Source organism: Aphelocoma coerulescens, chromosome 4 (assembly GCF_041296385.1).
Source record: "Aphelocoma coerulescens isolate FSJ_1873_10779 chromosome 4, UR_Acoe_1.0, whole genome shotgun sequence".
Lineage (NCBI taxonomy): Eukaryota > Metazoa > Chordata > Aves > Passeriformes > Corvidae > Aphelocoma > Aphelocoma coerulescens.
Genome location: NC_091017.1, coordinates 70,249,368 through 70,268,890, shown reverse-complemented (window position 1 = coordinate 70,268,890; position 19,523 = coordinate 70,249,368). Strand labels below are relative to the sequence as shown.

The 19,523-nt window shown below is 37.4% G+C and overlaps 1 protein-coding gene across 16 annotated transcripts in view; it reads left to right on the top strand.

Annotated features, from left to right (window-relative positions):
• ADD1 (adducin 1) overlaps positions 1–19,456 on the top strand; it is a 63,266-nt gene extending 43,810 nt beyond the window's left edge. For 5 of the 16 annotated variants that reach the window (XM_069014570.1, XM_069014564.1, XM_069014565.1 and 2 more), the window contains exons 11-17: positions 1,802–1,903; positions 3,692–3,781; positions 4,607–4,699; positions 10,474–10,630; positions 11,494–11,868; positions 12,643–12,738; positions 16,955–19,456. In XM_069014570.1, the coding sequence (XP_068870671.1) occupies positions 1,802–1,903; positions 3,692–3,781; positions 4,607–4,699; positions 10,474–10,630; positions 11,494–11,868; positions 12,643–12,738; positions 16,955–17,307 (1,266 nt within the window). In that variant the 3' untranslated portion in view covers positions 17,308–19,456. Of the gene's footprint in view, positions 1–1,801; positions 1,904–3,691; positions 3,782–4,606; positions 4,700–10,473; positions 10,631–11,493; positions 11,869–12,642; positions 12,739–13,483; positions 13,519–16,954 lie in introns of those variants that run through there. The other 11 variants (XM_069014571.1, XM_069014568.1, XM_069014575.1 and 8 more) reach the window with 6 other exon arrangements.
• The last annotated feature ends 67 nt before the right edge of the window (positions 19,457–19,523 follow it).

Sequence of the window (19,523 nt, the reverse complement as noted above, 5' to 3'; positions counted from 1 at the left end):
TGTGGTATTTTTGTGGTGTTTTTTTGGTTTAAGAAATTGATAAATACATTTGTTGTTTGTACTGTCAATCAACGTGTCACTAAGCTAAATTATCATTTAACCTTGATTATAGAATTACCTTGGTGAAATATAGTTTTGTTATATTCATCTACAGTGAAGCAGGTTTAGCTTGATCAAATAGAGTTCTGCCACAGCTTAAGGCTATGTGTATGTTTGGAGTAGTTTGTGCTTTTCAGCGTCAGCTCACAAAGTTGGTAGTATTTCATATTTGAAATTATCAGTGAAAGATTGAAGCAAAATTCTTTGTCACAAACTAGTCTTGTTTAATGATATACTGAAGCGATAGATAATTTCCTACAGTATAACAGGTTTGTGTATTTAAAGTTTTTAATGCTTGCTATTAACCTATAGAAAAAGTAGCTTGTTATATTGAGGTTGCTTATATATTGTTTTGACTAAAAACTATCTTTAATAAAAAGCTGGAGTAGTTTTTATCTGAGAAGATAATCATCAGTGAGTATTTCACAGCTCCATGTTCATTCCATTTTTTACTTTACAGTTGCAAAACATTTTAAAATTCTGTTGCTTTCTGAAGTCTGACAGTTTCTGGCTATCTTATTGTTTCTTGAAGTTACTCAGGAAAAAATGCATAGCATTTGCTCTATAAACAGGTTTGCTTTACTGTTCAGTGCATTTTCTATGCAATAGTGATTGGAAATTAGGACACTGTACAAAGTAAATGTATCAAGATAAAGAGTTAGTTGTGCATCAAATTAAACAGAACTCCATACTAAATGCACAGATCAAATAAAGCAACCTTCTATGAAGAACCCATGAAGCGCTTAAAGCTTGTGTTTGGGATATTTTTGTAACCTTCTGAGCTATGAGTTATAAAATATTCGACATCACCAAACTGTTCCTTTAGGTTGCTGTGCTGGTACAGCTCTTTGTTTGTGCAGAAACTAATTCTGGTAACAGATCATTTTGCTGAAGTAGCTTGTTTTAATGCAAAACTTTGGTGATGCCCACTCTTGCTTCACAGTACAGAATCATTCACTAAACCTGGTTAGTGACATCACATTGCTTTTCATACTTCTGTCATCTTATGCTTTAAGTTCGCTTTGATGTTTGTTGGGTACCAGAGGATTGAATCAATGATCTCTCTGTCTCTCTCATGTTATTTTGTAAAAACTCCCAGTGCAGAAAATGAAAACAGCAATAATGGTCTCAAAGTTCATGTCTTAGATCTTGCTGTACTTCTGTATGGGTAAGGAGTAGTGTCCTTTTTAAACAAATATGAACTCATATTTGAGAAATTTCTAACTTAAAATGTCCTTAAAAATAAGTAATTATATTGGCATTTTCCTACTCCTGTATTAATATGTTTATTCATAAAGTGAGAAGTAGGTGCTTTTTAGAAACACAAAACACTGTAGCTGTCAGTGTGGTCAAGTGCACAGAAAACCAACTTAAAAACCCTTCAGTCTTCAGAATCTCTGAACTATGCATAGGAGTGGCATTGTTTTGGGTGGAAGTTATTTGCAAGTTAACTGGCTCTCTAGTTGTTGTTACTAACTTGACTTGATAGAATGGTTCTGATCTCTAGAAATGTATCTGAAGGTACAGTTTATATTACTGAAGAAGAAAGCAACTTAGTCTTAGGAATGAATAGAAGAATGCAATCATTGGTTCAGTTCTCTGCTCTGTATGATGCATGATCGACTGTGATGTGACTTTGCTGCTCTGAGTGTCCATAGCCATTACAGCAGTTCTGACTCTGCAACTGTTCTTGATGTTACAGTGGACTAAAGAGGATGGACATAGAACTGCCACCTCTGCTGTCCCTAATCTGTTTGTTCCATTGAACACCAATCCAAAGGAGGTCCAAGAAATGAGGAACAAGGTTTGTAATAGCAGTAAAGTAAATAACTTTTTTTTTTTTTTTGGTCATCACTACAATTAAGTTGTGTACTTGTAATGAACTAACTTACTTTGCTATAATGACATTTTGGGAGCTCAGTAAGCAACACAGTGCTGGTATTGTCCTGTCCCTTTATAACGAAGTAATGAAACAATTCCTAAGTGTCCTGAACTCCTCTTGGAAAAAGTTGGTATTTCAGTTCACTACATGAAGTCTTTCATTTTTCTTAGACCAGTTGCTGGGTACCTCTGAAACAGCCAGCTCTGAGTTTATGGTAGTAATTCTGTACCCTGAGATCATAGTTCTACATTAGTGACCTGTTTTCCTGTTTTGGTAATACCAGTTGAAATTTTGTGTCCTGGAAAAAGTAATCTATACATCTCTCTCCATATTTCAACTGTGTTATAATATGCTGTGAATGTTGCAGACTTTTTTTTTTGTCTTTGGAACTGCAAGTTAATCTTCTTGAAATAAGCTTGCAGTTAATTTTCCTGTTTTTCAATTTCAAATCTTCTTGTCACCAATCTACCAACAGGAAAGCACCGAATGCATTGGGGTGTTTTCACTTTATTTCTTTTACGGTATAAAATATGCCCTGGTATCTTGTTAATACTTTACTGGATTGTTTTGATACCTCTAACTGATGGCCATGTGGAACATGGGAGTTAGCATTCTGTCAAAGAGGCTGTGTGCAGGGGTACTAGCAGGAATCTAAAATAATTTGTATATGGCTGACAGCACTTAAGCGTGGCACTGTAAAATAATAATCATCTGAAATGAGGATTATGGTGAAATTTCCAAGCAGTTTCTTTGTGTTTCAAACACAAGTATTGCTTTATTAAAAACTTGAATGAAGTGACTAAGAGGAGTAAGTCTTTCTCAATGATAAGAAAGATAGTAAATTAGAAACAAGTGAAAATTATGGGAGATCTTTGCACTTTCTGAAATACCAAGTATTAATATTTCTTGTTTGTGTATTTGTGTGCATATATTTTTTATAAATTGAATGACCTTTTCAGTTGTAAAGTGGAGGTCTTTTGAGATGAATGCTTTTCTTCATTTATCTTGGTACAAGAACCAGAATATTTTACAAATAAATTGTGAGTCAGTTGTTATGAATTCTTTACTACTGTAGGATATCTAATTTAAATAGATAATACCTAGGTTTAAAGATCCAATTTCTGTTCCAATCTTCTGTATGATAAGAGCTGGGAGGTATATAGGATGCAACAAAAGGGGTGTTTTTGAGAACTCCTGAGTATCAGTTTATGCACAGAGAAATTACTTATATGCCCTTTTGAGGATGTGGTCCTGACTAAATGCAAAGTGGAAAGTTGTGCAGTGTTTTACAATGAGTTCTATAGGGAGATGATATTGTGGTGCCGTATCAGTAACTAACAGCTAATGACAGAAACCTGCAAATGACTGGTCAGGTACAGTAGACAGAAAAGCACAGAGGTAGTTTTTATATTTCTTCTCACTTTTCACAAACTGGAGTTGTCTGTTACCTGTTTTACCGTGATCTAGTACTAAAAAGCAAAAGACAACACCTTCTGTGGTACTTAGACTAAATTCTGAGAAATTTGAGGACTCAGCCAGGAACCTGAACAATTACCTTCAGGTGGTGTTTATAAGCTCTTTATGTGGCTTTATATGGCCACAGCAATCAGCACTGGGTGTTGCCTGTTGGCAGGTTCACTCACCCCTTTTTCAAATACAAAAATGTGGTGAACTTTTTTCTGTTGTTCATTCTGATGTTTTCCTTTACAGATCCGAGAGCAAAATTTGCAAGATATTAAAACAGCGGGCCCTCAGTCACAGGTTCTTTCTGGGGTAGTTGTGGACAGGAGCCTTGTACAGGTGAGAGTATTAAATTCCTAAAACTGTTAGCTTAATCTACAATATCCTCTGCTTTCACCTGATATATCACTGTGAAATTATTCTTTAATTGGCAGAGAGTAACTGTTTATAAGGTAAGTCTTAGAGGTAATACCACTGTCTTTGCAAGAGTGCTCAGGGTCAGAAATTTAGAGGCTTCAGCCATGTGGCCCAAGCATGTCTGTGGAGGATGCTTCTTGGTTTTTTTGCTGAATGTAATGCATGAAATTCAGAAGCCTTATTTATATGGGTTAGATTCTTGTTCAAAACTAGTTGGGCTTTGTGACAGCTTTTTGTTTGTTTGATTTCTGAATTTATGTCTCTTGAAAGATTAATACTGGGCACAGCAGGCTCACTGTGGGGCAGTAGTGTTTTGTGTTAAATATGGGTTTTCATGCTTCATAATATTTTATTTGAAGAGCAGTTTGGGAAAAAAGCTATTACTTCAATGAAACTTAAAAGCAGTATATCTGGATATACAAAAGACTGTAAATCATAGCTTAAAGTAAGAATTAGAGCTGTACAGTTATACTGTATAGCTGAATAAAACTTTTTATATCCAAGTGCTTTCAACTGCCCCAGATAAGTATTTTCTGATATACTTTTTAAAGTTTGGTGAGTCTTATCATGACCACAGCATTATTCATGTTGGGTGTCATATTGTGTGCATGTCAATTCATTCTCATATGCAGTTTCATCTACCAGTTACTGTTTCTTTGCATGTTTTTAGCAAGCATCACAATGCTTTCGGTTGATGTTTTAAAGCCCGGGCTCGGTTTGCTCTGTTTACTCAATTTACTGTTGCAGGATGCTCCCCTCTCAGACTGTACGGAATCTATTGAAGGGCTCGATCTCACAGAGCAGGCCTTTAGTCCCGCTAAATCTCTGTCTGTTAGAAAGGTACTGCCCTGTCATACTGCTCTAAATACTGTTGTTCACCCTTCATTTAACCTCTCCTTACCCTGACCTTTTTCCTCTGTTAGAAATTATTTGGCTAAAAAATTCTAAAAAATGAAAATAGATGGATCTTCAAATCATGTATATGCGATGATGCAAACAGTTACGTTACCCTGTTAAGAGTGTCTTAAGGATCTTGGTCTTTGTCTGTAGAAGCTGGTGAGGAAACACTTCTGATGTTAAGGTGCTGATCAGGTTCTGCATATAGAGGGTTTCTGTATGCATGCTGTTAGTGTTGAATTATTCTAATTTGAGATCAATTTAGTTAGCTTAATCTTGGCCTGATCACATCAGTGTAGTTCTGAGGATACCACATACTCTGTGTGTTACATGACAAACACTGTCAACTCTTGATCCCAGAGTGCTAGACGCCTGGCTGCCTTAAAACTTCCTGCAGTTATCTACAGGAGTTGCTAAGTAATGCCCCACACTTGCAAAATCGATTGGCTTTCACACTTTTATTCATGTTTGTGCTTCCATGATATATGTTAAATACAGAATCAGTTCAAGAGGTGTGGGCATGTTGGGTGGGCAGTCCTTGGGGCTGACTGAATGGAGCAGCTGCACACTGCAAATAAAGTTTCTTAGAGCATATCTAGTGTGGAAGCACAGTGTGAAGCATCAGTGCCTCCTCTGCTCCAGTATTTTACCTAAAAGATTCTTAAATCTTGGTTTTAGGTCATGCCTAAACACCTCATTATCAGAATAGCTTTTGTATGAAAAAAACCAGAATACTTTAAATTACACCATTGTTGGAAACCTTGTGGTTTTATAACACTTTTTAGTGTAATGAGCCAGTTTGTGTTATAGATACTTGAATCATGATAGTCATATTTTTCACATTGCAGTTTTTTTTGGTCCATATTCCTAAAGGAAAAATAATAAAACACCATTTCTGCATTTAAGATGAAAAATACAGTAAAGCCAAATTCTTCCAGGCAGTGCATGGCTTTTATTTTCTACTTAATAATACCTTCAAAGTGAAAAACTATTTTTATGATAATTATCTCAACACAGGTGGTTTTTTATCAGTGATATATTTCAAGTGTTATTGTCAAACAATGACATAAGTTTGCTATAAAAGTAGTCAGATAGTTAACATGCATTTTCAGAGATGGCAGCGAACCAACAAATGGTCTATTGGTTATGTGATTTTTCCAGTAGTGTCATGTTAGGGTTTGGATGTCCAAATTATTTGTTTCAGTTTTTTGTGGTGTCATGAAAGTGCTTTCTGCCTGAAATAGTGTGTAAAATTAGATCACAATATAAATTACAGGAGTGATTATGAAATAGAAGTGGCTTATGTAATAATCTTTATTATTTTAATATGGATTGTGACCTGAATGCTTAATAATTTCCTGTTTGGGGAAAAAAAAAGAACAACCCAAGAAACAAAATCAAAACAAACAAAAACCACTCCCAAACCAAACAACCTCCTTTGAAAAAAATGATACCCAAACCAGAAAATCCAATGAACCAAAAGTTAACAGCAACAAAAAAAACCACTAGAGAAATTTCCTAGAAAGATTCTGCCATAAAACAATCATGTTTTGTGGAACAAAGGAAGTGTAAGCAATCTTATGATGCCCACATAAACCTCACCTGAAAATTTCAATGAAACCAAAGAATCCTGTACATCAAGGACTTAGGGACTTTTAGGTACCAGATAATTACAAGTTCTCAGCTGACAAATTCTTTGACACTTAATGACAGTTTATGTAAAAAGTTTCATGTAATTGAAGTAACACAATGTATTACATTTTCAGTTAGCATTGAGATTTATATCAAATACTAATGCACACTATTTTGGATGAAAAAATCCTTCCTTGTATACAGTATGCATGTACTGCTTTGAGCTCTTGTGCCTACAGCTGCAGCAGTGAATACTCCATTTTGCCTTGTTGCTTGCTTTATCCATGTTCTGAGAAGACCTGGCCATGTTGCAACACAACCTCCTTGTCCATCACGTAGTTTTATTCCTGTTCAGACTTGGTTAACCAAGCTTCTGCTGCAGTCCTGGCTGATTGACAGGGAATGTTGGTTATTCTTACCAACAACCATTCTGCAGTCTCATATTAAATAAAATAAATTCACATGAATTTTCAGTAATTTTAAATAGAAGGGGATTCACCCATTTTGTGTCTCTTCCTTTAGAATGGAAATTCAATGGCTTTGTTTGTAATGCAGACCCTCTCAGTGCTGCCCCAGAGGTGGCACTGAGTTTGAGTGTCAGGTTCTACATGAACAGTACCTCAGGAATCTTGGTGTTCTGGATAAAGGCACTGCATTGATATCAGATTGCGTTAGGAGCAATTGTTAACTTAGACAATTATTATGAACCCACTGTCTGATTGAGAGAAGAATTGGCATATATAAAGTGTCAGTTTTGGTCATATTTATCCCTGAGAACAAGGTGAAGTGCTTGCCTGTTAAATAATGGTCAGTTTTGAATTTTTCTCTGAAAGCCAGCTTTAGTGTAGAAGTTTCAAAATGACTTGATTATCTAAAATTTTCATGTAGGAAGTATGAGGTCCATATTTAATATGAAGGTACATTGTGTATCATTAGCTATCAATGACTTTCCCTTTGTGTCTGTGGGAATGTATGCCCTTACAGAGTGAAAATGCATTCTCTTCGTTAATATAATCTATCCAGTGTTTCTTACAGTGGAGAAAATGCCGTTGATATTTGGGTGCATACACATGCAATCAAATTTCAAATAGTCATCTAAGTACTTTCAGAATCATCATCAAAGCAGTACTAGTATCAACATACTCCAGATGAGATCACTAGAACATTAATTTTTTTCATGTCATCTTATGTTGAAACAGAGTGTGAGTCTATGGGAATTTATTCTGTCTCTACAGGCTCTTTAATACTGAAAGTTAATTCCAGACCAATTTTCTTGTTCAGTTGTTCTGAACATTCTTAGGAATTTCTGAATGGAATGGTCAGGTTGATAGCTCTGCAAAGTCTTGTCTATTTTAGTGTCACATTTAACAATTGGAAATGTGTTCTGTACTGTCTTTTTAGTCCTTTACACTTGTTTTCTTTCTGTCTCATGTTTCGTTTTGTGTTGTATATTTTTATTTGAATTCATAGAATACTGCTGTGTGGCCTATTCTGTGAAGTAAAATATATCTGCTTCTTGAATTCTACATGATTTAGAATAATCACATTGCAGGACTTACTAACATACTACTATAATTTATTTCTCACATAGACTCAGTCCCTCTACCAGTATCATTTTCATCAGTGGCCTTTGAACTGCTTCCATGTTATTGATACTGAATAAAACTGGATATGTTAATCTGAAATCAGCTTGCAGCAGTTAGAAAGTTTTCCTTTCTGGTCTCTTGTATAATTTTTCTGCTTTTATGATCCAGTGTCGTTGCCTCTGATCTTTTCAATGCTACTTCTCTTGGGTCAAAGCTACTCAGCAAGTGCAAATACTGTTTGCATTGATTGTGGGTGTCTTTTGTGAGGGTTTCATTTTGGTTTCTTTTTTTTTTTTTTTTTTAATTTAATAAACGTGGTAAGCTTGATTTGCTGCTTTTATTCCTAGTATTTAACAAAGATACTGCCATGTCATGCCAGCGCACCAGGCATCTACAAACTGCCTGTCTTGCTGTTTATCACGATTAAACCAACAGGCATTCAGTAAGATTCTGTTTCATTAGAAGTTATTCTACCCAGTGACTCTGGATTTAACTTGTAACATTCAAAGATTCTTAGAAATTCCAGGGATACTAATGGGTACTGTGTGTCTTGTTCCTCTCTTGAATTTTGTAATCCCAGAAAACTCTAGAAACTCTGCCTGAGATCAGTGCTTTACAAGGTCCTGCTACTTATGCTGTTTCGGTTAAAACTATGGACTTAGTTTGAAGTGTGGGCAGAGATAGAAAGGGAAATAAAAAATTTCCATGGGCATCAGTTTTCTGTCAGAGAAAGCTGAGACCTGTAGTTTTAGGGGCGTTTTGAATTTCCTACAAAACAAATAGGGTTTGTACAAAGGTTGATGTTTATCTGACCCTTTTATGCATTATCTTCTGAGGAAAGCTGTTACTATGAAATCAGTGCTTCATGGATATAGTTGAGAAAAGGCTTTTGATATTCTACTGACATATATATATATACATATATAAAATGAAATTTCTTCTTATTTTATGGAGAAATGGAAGCGATCTGTAATATTTTAGAGATGTTTTTGTCCTGCAGTTCCTTTCAGGGTCTTAACAGTGAAGATTTATTGTTACATGGTTTGTTCTTTGGTACTTCTAGCTGGTGTTTGCTTCCTGACGAGCAGCATAGATTCTAACACCCATCTTAGCTTCCTGGATTGCTCTAGCCCAGATTTCTGGAGATCTCCCATTAGGCTTTCAGAACTGCTCTTGCCCTCGTTCCATCCAGACATTCTTGTCTGTCACCTCTTTGGTGCTGACAACTTGTCCAAAGCAGCTCTTGCCATCCAAAACAGCATTCTGTCTAATTTCATCATCAGTTTTACAGTGGCCATCCTGTGCTTGTCCATGAAGTGTAGACATGGGATGGATTGTTTGTCTCCCTGTTCAGGCACTGCATATTTTTGAACTGCGCTTTCTAATGCTTTCTTCTAAATATTGGTACAGACAACATTTGAATATGGAGACCTGGGTCAATCAGTAGCCCATATCTATTGGGTAATGGAGTTGAAATACCTTTCTTCGACAATGAAGACAGTTTGGATGTCACCATGACATGGGGCACAGGTCACACATCAGTCATTTCCAGACTAGTGTCAGAGTTTTGTATCTCCAATGGAAAAAACCAAATGCTTAGACAAGTCACTTGAGAGATAGAGCAGCTATCTCCAGGCAAGCATTTTCTGTACCTGAGACAATGAAAAGCCAGTGGCTGTAGTCTTTGCTATAGGATTAGAGAAGAAAAACTGAAAACGTTAACATTACAGAATCTCTGATGCAGCTGCTTTTGTCCACTGGAACTTACTGTACCTAGAACTGCTAATGTTGTATTTTTATTTGTATAACTTTTTATCTGGCTTATATGACAAATGTTATAGATTTAAATATGCTAACTTGTATCAGATTACAGTTAACCTTAATTACTTAAAAATGGCTTGTAATCAGCTGTTAATCTGGTGTATACAGAACATATACAAGATGGCTTTTTACTATAACATCTGTTAGGTGTTATGTAGTAGCTGCTAAGCTTTTCTGCTATTAAAAAAATACAAAGCAAAACAAAAACCCAAAGCAAAATAATAATAAAAATAAAAACCAAAAAAAAACCCAAAAACAAACCCAGAAACAAAAATACCTGTGAGCTGAGTTCTTGACCCTTTATAAGTATTCTGTGCCCAGACTGCCATGCAGGTGGGCCAGGTGTCATGTTTCTTTTGTGTGGAGAGAAAGGAAACTTGATATACTTTTGTAACCTCAGATATAATTCAGTTAGGCTATTTGGCTGCTGTTTGATTTACTGCTTAATGGTGGATATTCCCTGCTGGAGACCTGTTTTCTCCTTTATATTAACCTCCCGTGAATCAAATAAAAAAAAAAATCTGTAATAGATTTTTTTTTTTAATCTAAAAGAGGAAAAAGTAGCATTTTCCAGGTTATATTTTTGTTTTGTTTTTGGTTGCTTTGTAGCCTCTATACCTCTAAGAGTTCTGCAAGTTTCTGCTTGATTGCAGATGTATCTTAATTTTCTTTTGCCAGGGAGAACTGGTGACTGCATCAAAGGCAATAATTGAGAAAGAATATCAACCAAAAGTCATAGTGAGCACAACAGGACCAAACCCCTTCAATAAACTCACTGATCGAGAACTGGAAGAATATCGCAAGGAAGTAGAAAGAAAGCAGAAGGGACCAGAAGGTTGGTTTCTCTGTGTATTTTTCTGCAGTAGACTGTAATATCAGCAAGTTTCTTAGTAATTGTAAGGTGGGTTACCTGCAAAGGGCATTGATACATTACCCAGCTTTTGTAAGTTTCAGTTTTCCCAGTGTGGATTAGAAATTTGGAAAGTATATTAGAGATAAAATGTGTGATCTAAGTGTTTTAAGTGTATTCTGTAAAATGCCTAGATCTCACTCTAAAATTGTCCTTATAGACAAACTGGGCAGTAGGGCCAGTTACTCCTGCTGTTAAGAAGCTGAAAGATTGAAACTTCAGTCAAAAAAGTGTTTTGGTACTGGTTTTGTTCTGCTTTGTTTCCCTTGGCCCTAGACCTAGGCTAAGGTGAGGGAATCCTGGTGCTTTCTAGCAGCAACACTGCAGGTTTCTAAGTCACTGAAATTTGTGGATTTGAGAAATACGTTGAATGGAGAAGATACAGAATAATGTTTGATTGTTGCTTGGAAGTGTGACATCTTGGGGACTTCTACCAAAATGGACTTTTTGAATTATTCTAGAATTATGATAGATTTGTGCTCTAAAAAGTGGCCATTGCTGCATCTGAAGTGGTTCTCCTGCTTTAGTTTTGTATAATTTTAAGGAATGATACTTACAATGCTCATGTGTTGTGAGCTGCTGTGTGTTGAATTTGAGTGATGCAGGAACTGGAAGTGCTGTTTCTTTTGCAGTGTGTGTTCCCTACAGCTGCTTTTTGGGACAACAATGTAGGAACCATTGTGTTTGGTTTATGAAGTACTGGGTGGTGTGGGGTGGGATGCTGTGCTCTCATGCCTGTTTAACTGCATACCTTTATTCTCTCAGTAACAATGCCGCATCCTTCTTAGATAAGGTATCAAAATATGGAGAGACTGTGTTATTGAGACAGACACCAGCTGGGGAACAGAGTGCAGTGCTTAGAAATCAGACCATCAGTGAGCAAAACACGTCAGATAAAAAGTCCCTGGATTTGAAAGGCAGATCAAACACCTTCCAAGGAACAGATATGAAGACTTTACAGGATCGTGGCGTATCATCACTGTCTAAGTCTTTAGATAACATTCAGTTTGCTGCTGCATGGGTTTCTTGTCAGACCATGCAGCAAATCATCCCACATATAAATGGAGAAGAGCCAGATGGGCAGAAGTCCTCCCATAAGGAATTTCATACTGCAGTGATCAAAGCATTAAGGTCTGATCCTGACCTTTTGGCTGAGGCCTCAGGTATTACTAACAGGGTACAGCTGCGCTTGCAATCCAAGGAACAACCTCTTTATCTACACCATGTGGAGATTCTGTCAGTTGACTCTCATCTGTGTGACTGATTTCACTTTAATTGTGTAGGTGAACTGGATAGAACAATGCTTTAGTGTTGTTCCCAATATATGGTGTACTCTATTAATGTTTTCCTTTGGATCTAGGGCTATTTAAAGCTGGAAGCAAGGGGGACCCTCCTTACTAATAAATACTCAAACCACTGTGAAATCTGTTTGGAATCATATAATTACTGCATGTTTTTCTGATTATCTGTGCAGTCTTCTTTTCTTTTGGGATGCAATTTTGTTTACTCCAAATTTCAGCAATACAAAGCAAGCAAAAGAGTGTTATATTGTGTAGGTCTGGTAATATATCCCCCTCTCCATATTTGTTTATATTCTTCCTTGTGGTTTTTCCTCACAACTTTTCTTTTAAACAGCATGATAAATCAATTCATAAATTATTTCATTATTCATGTTCTCTTAAAAAAAAACCTAAAAAACAAAAAAAACAACTCCAAAAAGAGCTACAGAGCACAACAGTGACTTGAACAGTTTTGTTAGTATCAAACTATTGCTTAATTTTCTTTTGCTTGTTTTGGTATTATTTAATATCCTGGCAGAATTTTGATTCAGAAAACTGTATTGGTATCTTTTATGCATGGAGAAAAAGGACGCTTCTTTTCTCACATGCTGCGAGGTTTTATTTGCCTCTTTAATTTCCCTTTGCCTACACCTACAGAGCCTTCAGAAGATGGCAGGCCACAGAAAGAGAAAAGCCCCCCTGACCCCACTTCAGCTCGCACTCCTCCCAGTACGCCGATTAAAATAGAGGAAGGTACGTTCTGCTGCTGTGGGGGTCGGGGAAACCAGTAACTGCATCCTTAGTGACTGATGCATGGGAGTACATGAACTAAAGCCAATAACAGTAAATGACTTCTTGTATTTCATTGTTGTACTACCTACAAGATACTCCACTGAACTGTGAGTCTAACAGGAGTTTTGTTTACAATAATAAAGAAGTGTGCATTAATATAAAGACAAATTTCCATCTCTTCAGAATTGCCTTGTCATCTCTTGGTGTTTCTCAACTGATTTACCTTTTTGTACATTTTCTGTGAGATAATTACTCTTACTAAATGAAATAGTGTCTGATAGTGAACCAGACACATATCTAGATGCTTTGGTAAATCTTCACTGGTTGCACATTTCTTAAACATTATTGTACTTGGATTACACCTCAGTAAATATTTTTCCTACTCAGTTTGAATCTAAATTTGATTATTTGCTCACCTTACGTCATAGTTTTAACTAAAATGAGAGCAGGCTGCTAAAGTTGATAATTCCCTAAAAAAGGGATAAAATTATAATCTTGAACAGGTGTAATCCAATTATTGTCTTGTTTCCTTTACCTTGTACATTGGATATATCACTTGTCTGTTAGTCTGCCATTCACTACTTCATCTCATTCTGTTTTCTACAAGAATGGTTGCAACCATTCTTCTAACGTAACACAATGGCTGTGATGAATGCATAGATTCTCTACTTGTGCTTTTTTCTTCTTGTGGCTGCGTTACAAACAGGAGATGGATATGCTAAAGAATACCTGTTACCATAGTAAGTATCATTCCATACTCTGACCTGCTTTTGTGCTTTGCTTCACTCTTGCATCTTTGTTTACAAAGGTTTTTTTTTGTTTCTTTGCTTTTTTTAAAAAAAGCAGGCTTTTTCAGTTGAAATGTTGATTTCTTTAGTTCTCAATTCCATGTACTTCCAGGCAGTTGCAGATCTCATGTTAAAGCGCACTCCCCCTGTGAGAGAGACTGTGAAAGTCACCCTCCGTGTTTCCATATCTGTGTGTCCGATTCCTCAATTTAAAAAGGAATAGTCTGAAGTTGTCTGGCAGATATAGCTGAAACAGCCCTGGGAGTTTCTGCCCCAACTGTTTGCTGCTGCCTGTGCATCTTGGGCCTGGTAACAAAATGGAAGAGTTCCTAATCTATTCCAGTGCAAAATCCACTGATGTGGATTTAAATTTACCCAGCAGACTTCTGCATGGAAATGGATATGGGACTACTCCTATGTTTTGTGTTAACTGTAGGGAATTCAAATTCCAACCAAGGAATAACAGCAAGTACTCGGTGGCAGCAACTTCTACAGCTGTTTTGGCTAGCTCTGCGGGGCTCCTTCGGATTATACTTTAAAGGAATAAGGATGTTTGTATGTCCTGTTATAGCCAAAAGTCAGTGTGTTTGTCATAGGTGTGAAAGTCAAAACTATATTGTAGACACCTGTGATGTTACTGATAAAGTTCTAAAACTTGAAAGTACAGAGAATTGTGTTCCAAACTCCTCTAGTTATATAAGTTTTCCAGGACAAACATACAAAGCTTATTTTAGAGAGTAACTGGAAGTTCACACCATGATGACCTTGGTTGGGGAAGGTTCTGTTGAATGACAATGTTCTCTGTATACAACCTCTTCTCAACTTTGATTCATCATATTCTTTCTATTTAAGTGTAGCTGAAGTCAGTCAAGTGTTTTATGTTAACTCAATTATAGCCTAGTTTGTATGTTTGTCCACATCTTTGTGTTGAAAAAAAACCAACCCAAAACCCCATAAACCTTTATTTTCATAAATAATGTGATTGTAAACACACACCAGTATTGATGTTATGCTTTAAGCTCTTAAACCACAGTATATATATAAAGGGAGAGCACAGATGTAAACATGATTATTTAAAAAAACTTTTAAAATGTTGAGGTAATGCTGAGTTCTTAAACTGTAAATAGATTTTGCAGCACGAAATATGTTTTTAAATCTTCCTAGTTACATTACTGAAATCCATCCAGTAGAGTAGCAGGGTGTTTACATATTGTGTGCTGGCTTTAGTGAATGTGGAATTCGTAAATCTTCCGAATTCTGGTAAAATATTGCCCTTAGCAAACTAGATAAACAGATGTTTGCTTGATTCCAGCATCACGTTAATCCATTTAGTAAGGATGATGGGAACTTGACAAACTGGGAAGGATAGCAGTCCTGGGTTAATGAGTTATAAACTCATTTATATTTATTCAACCCTCAGGCCAGCTGGCAAATGCTGTTTGAATGCCTGTAGCTTCCTATTCTTTAATTTGAAGAATTTCTAATCCCTTTTTTAAAACTTCAAAACTTTATTTTAAACTTAATTTTAAAAAAGTAAAATAAACCTGACAGTCCAGTATGGTGCCTGTTCTAAAAATTGGGCCAACTAATGAATAGAATATAATATTTTTTACTTGGAAGGGACCTGCAATGACCATCTAGTCTAACTGCCTGACCCAGTTCAAGGCTGACCAAAACTTAAAGCTAATTGTCCTAATGCCTCTTGAACACTGATAGGCCTGGGGCCTTGACCACCTCTCAGTAGGTGGGAAGCCTATTCCAATGTCTGACCACCCTCTCAGTAAAGAAATGCTTCCTAAAGTCCAGTCTGAACCTCCCCTGGTGCAGCTTTGAACCATTCCCACACATCCTATCACTGGATCCCAGGGAGAAGAGCTCGGCAATGTTTTCAGTTAATTTCTGAAAAGTTAAATGAAACCCAAAAGCAGTGTAATGGTAGTGAAGAATCATAACTGGTGTTTCTTATGAATTTGTGTCTCCCATACATAGACTAAACTACAGCTTCAGGAGGCAGCTTGTACTGTACATAACTGCTTTCTCTTTTTTGCTCTGATTTAAATCCTGCCTGCATTATAACTTTTAAACTGCTAACTTGTGCATTCCGAGTGTTTGGCACTGGATACTAGTGTGTGGTGTTTATTTAACCTATTAGAAGTTCATGGTGCTCTAGGCAAAAGATGTTTGTTTCCTAGCAGGTATTCACATAACAGAGCCGTCTAAAATATATCAGAGGATTATTTATCCCATCTGGCAGAAGTAAAAAGAACACTGTCACTTTTATAGGAAAAATGTGAAAGTATCAAGTATTTTCTGTAAATTCTTGTGAAAGCCTTCAGTCTTTTCAAATTAAAACAAACAAGATCTTGAAAGGAGGAAAAAATAGTTGCCTTTCATTTGTGCCTCACAATGAGCATGGCCTGGATTTTGTTCTAAATTCCTCCTTATGTAACATCAGTGGGGATAGATGTGACACAGCTAACGGGACACTGCTCGGCTGCGGTGCACGGAGAACATTGCAGGGAGCTCCACAAAGTGCTCCTTGTTGAACCCATGCACAAAGAGGAGCCTTAAACAGAACATCCCTAAAGCACAGCGGTGAGTGGGGAAAGTGTTGCAGTTGAGGGAGGAGTGGTTCAGTTCCCCTTTGGACATACAGTTACTGCTGGACTCTTGATGTTCCCTTTTACAGGGTGAGTTTTGCTGTTGACATCACATACAATAAACAAAACAAGCTGTATCACATAACCTGCTGAGCTCATTTAATTTGATAAACTACATGGATTTTACTTACAGGAATCCATAATATGTACTCATATTTTGCAAAAAAAAGTGAAGCCTTTGTGATAGGAAATTATATTTTGAAGCAATATCAGTTAGATCTCATGGAAGAGTATTACGAAAATCCCTTCATTGAGATTATAAATTGGCAAGCCAACAATTTAGAAATTAATGGATTTGCATGTATGGGATCACTGCAAATCAGCAATTAGTTTTATCTCTCCAAAAGGAATAAGAATAAAGGTATGAAATTGCAAAACACTCTACTCAATGCCAGTAAAAACTGTAGGTTTAATTCCTGCTTTATTGCACTAAAATCTTGTGTTGCCTGCAAGTGTCACAAGTGAAACAGGAGCAAGGTCTAAACAGTTACTTTCTTGCTGATGCAACTCAGCTTTATCTGTTGTGTGAAAAAGCTTAAAAACAAACAGAACTTTGGAATATCTTATTTCTTCTGTGCCTAAAGCTGGAGAACAGCCCTATTACAAAGGCTTTCATGCAAAGTAAATATATTAGTTTCTTATAGAGCGCGCTCACCATCCACTTGCTCCGCTTGTCCTGCTCCAGGGACGCTTTTGTAAACTGACTGTCACTGTCTGTCCGTCCACCAGAGACACAGCAGGACCAGACCTACAGAGATGACAGTGATGCTGCAACTTTCAAGCAAACCCTCCCAGATCTCACCCCCGATGAGCCTTCGGAAGCACTCGGCTTCCCTCCCTTAGGAAAGGAGGAAGGGAGATGTGATCAAGATGTGCCCAAAAGCCAAATGGAACCACCTGCAGTGGAAAATAAGGAACCCCAGTCCCAACCCACTGAAGAGCCAGCAACACCAACAGCTGAGGAGGGGACAGCTGCTGATGCAGGTAGTGATGAATCTCCAGGGAAGTCCCCATCAAAAAAGAAAAAGAAGTTTCGCACTCCTTCCTTCCTGAAGAAGAGCAAAAAGAAGAGTGACTCCTAAAGGCCAACCCACTGCAGAAACACTGTCATATTTTAAAATCCATTAACCACTAGAATGTACCAGATCGTACTGAGTGTTTTGTCTTACTATGTAAATGAATGCCACAATTAATCCAACCAGCCCCTCAAGTTATGGCTTGATTGTTTAGGGTTATAACCAGAAACTAATGTCCAAAAAGGTGCTAATCCTGTGTGTTCAGCAGCTGCCACAGATCTGATCCCTAGTTTGTAATCAAATATAAATGACTTCCATGGGAAGGCATTGATTCACTATTTTTAATTTAAAGCCTGCACTGCTTTGCAAAAGAATATAAAAAATTCACAATTAAAAATAAAATGCCCATTGCTTACCACAAGAAGTGTTCTTTCCAATACTCTGTTCCAAGTCACAAGTAAATTTCTTGAATTTTAACTTTTAGAGAGGATGCTTTTGCAGTGGTGTTCTCAAGGGGGGTGTATTCTTGAACTGACATGTAAACTTCTGCAAGCTTGTGAGTACAGGTTGTGTTTTGGCCAAGCTTTGAGGCTCTCCATTGCTTCCTCTCTTTCTCCCTTCTCACTACTGTTACAAAATGAAGGTGTTTTTCACTTTGTTTTATTTTATAACTGGCTGGTGAAATCAGTCTTTGATGTCTAGGACTGAAATGTCTGTGGTGTGTTCCGCTCATGTTGTGTGTTCAAAGAGCCCGATCTTGGCCTGGTTTTTTTCTTTCTAGTGATTTACAGTTCAAGGGAAATCTGTCTTTGCTCTTGCCTTGCTGAGTCATGTGGTGATTTGGCTGTTAGAAAAGGTTAAAAAGTAACTGAAGTAAAAGCATTTCAGAAGTTTTTCAGCTGGTGGTGTGGAGCATGGGCAGGTGTATTTTGGGCCTTAGCACAGGTTTTTTCATCCTCTTAAAAATCCCTTTGTTGCACATGCAACCTTGCTGTTGATGAACCCCATGTGCAGCCTTTTGTGTTTGTTCCTTCCCACTGATCAAAATGTAAATGCATTACACTGAGTATTTCACCTTGTTTTATAGTAATTATATTTTCACTTACAAAAGCTGGCATTTCTTTAAATCTTTTTGTTGTTTTTGCCAGCAGTCAAGTACAGAAATCCTGTGTAACCTTAAAGGTGTATTTTCACCGTTTGCTATAAATGTTTGTTTAATGTGCAGCATGGCAAATCACTCTTGCCACTGAGTTTCCCAGTTATTGCCATGCTTCTGTCTATCACTAATTGTAAAAGTAATTTAAGATCAGGTAGGTCAAGCTTGCGGAATTCTCTGGAAAGCGGGTGCTGTTCCCCGGCCCAGGGCCGGCACGGCAGTGACCATTTCTGGTTTCTAGAATTTGCATTTCGGGTTTAACAGCAGCAAACCCCAACACCCCATGGGGGTGAGGGCAACACACTGACTCCCAGTGTCTGTAACACAACAGAACATGGATGTAACCTTTTAGGACAATATTAAATGTTGCAACTGGTAAAATAGCAGAGAACTAATGCCTTATATTCATGCAGCAGAAAGCACGGAGGGCCGGGCGGATGGAGCGGCTGGAGGCAGCTCTGGATGGGCAGAGCAAGGCCTGTGTCGGGCAAGGAGGTGCCAATGCCTCAGGCTGGTTTTGGGCAGCAAAGGGGCAACAGCTGGAAGTGGAATTGAGCTGTCAGTGTTCAAGTGAGAAGAGAGGTATCGAGGTGGCCACTGGTGCCGTGGGAAAGGAGACAGGGCCTGTGTGGGACAGAGCAGGCGGGTACTGGGCAGGAGCCCCCGGACAGCAGCGCTCAGGCAGGACTGCATGGCACGAATGGCTTTCAGCTTCTACTCTAACCTTGTATGTCCTTGTACACTAGGAAGCAAACAACACTTATTTTGCTAAATTGTGTTTTATTGCAGGGTCGTAACTAAATGACTAATTGCTGTATGTTTCAGTTCTTTACTGAAGTCCCTCCATTTATCTTGACCACATATGCAATGACTCTTAATTTCTAATTTTGTAGTTTGTTCTTTTAGTTCTTTGTATTACAATATGAAATGTAGTCATGTATGGTATGGTTACACACTTGGGGGCAGAATAAAGTCCTGTATTTTTCTTTCTTTCTTGTATCATTAAGTTCTACTCACAAATAAAACTCTTGGAAAAAAAGACATGCTCTGCTTTCAAAATGTGTGCACTTTTATTCTGTACCCTAATTTGCTTTGTTTTCTTTTAATGATTAATGTGTTGATTAAT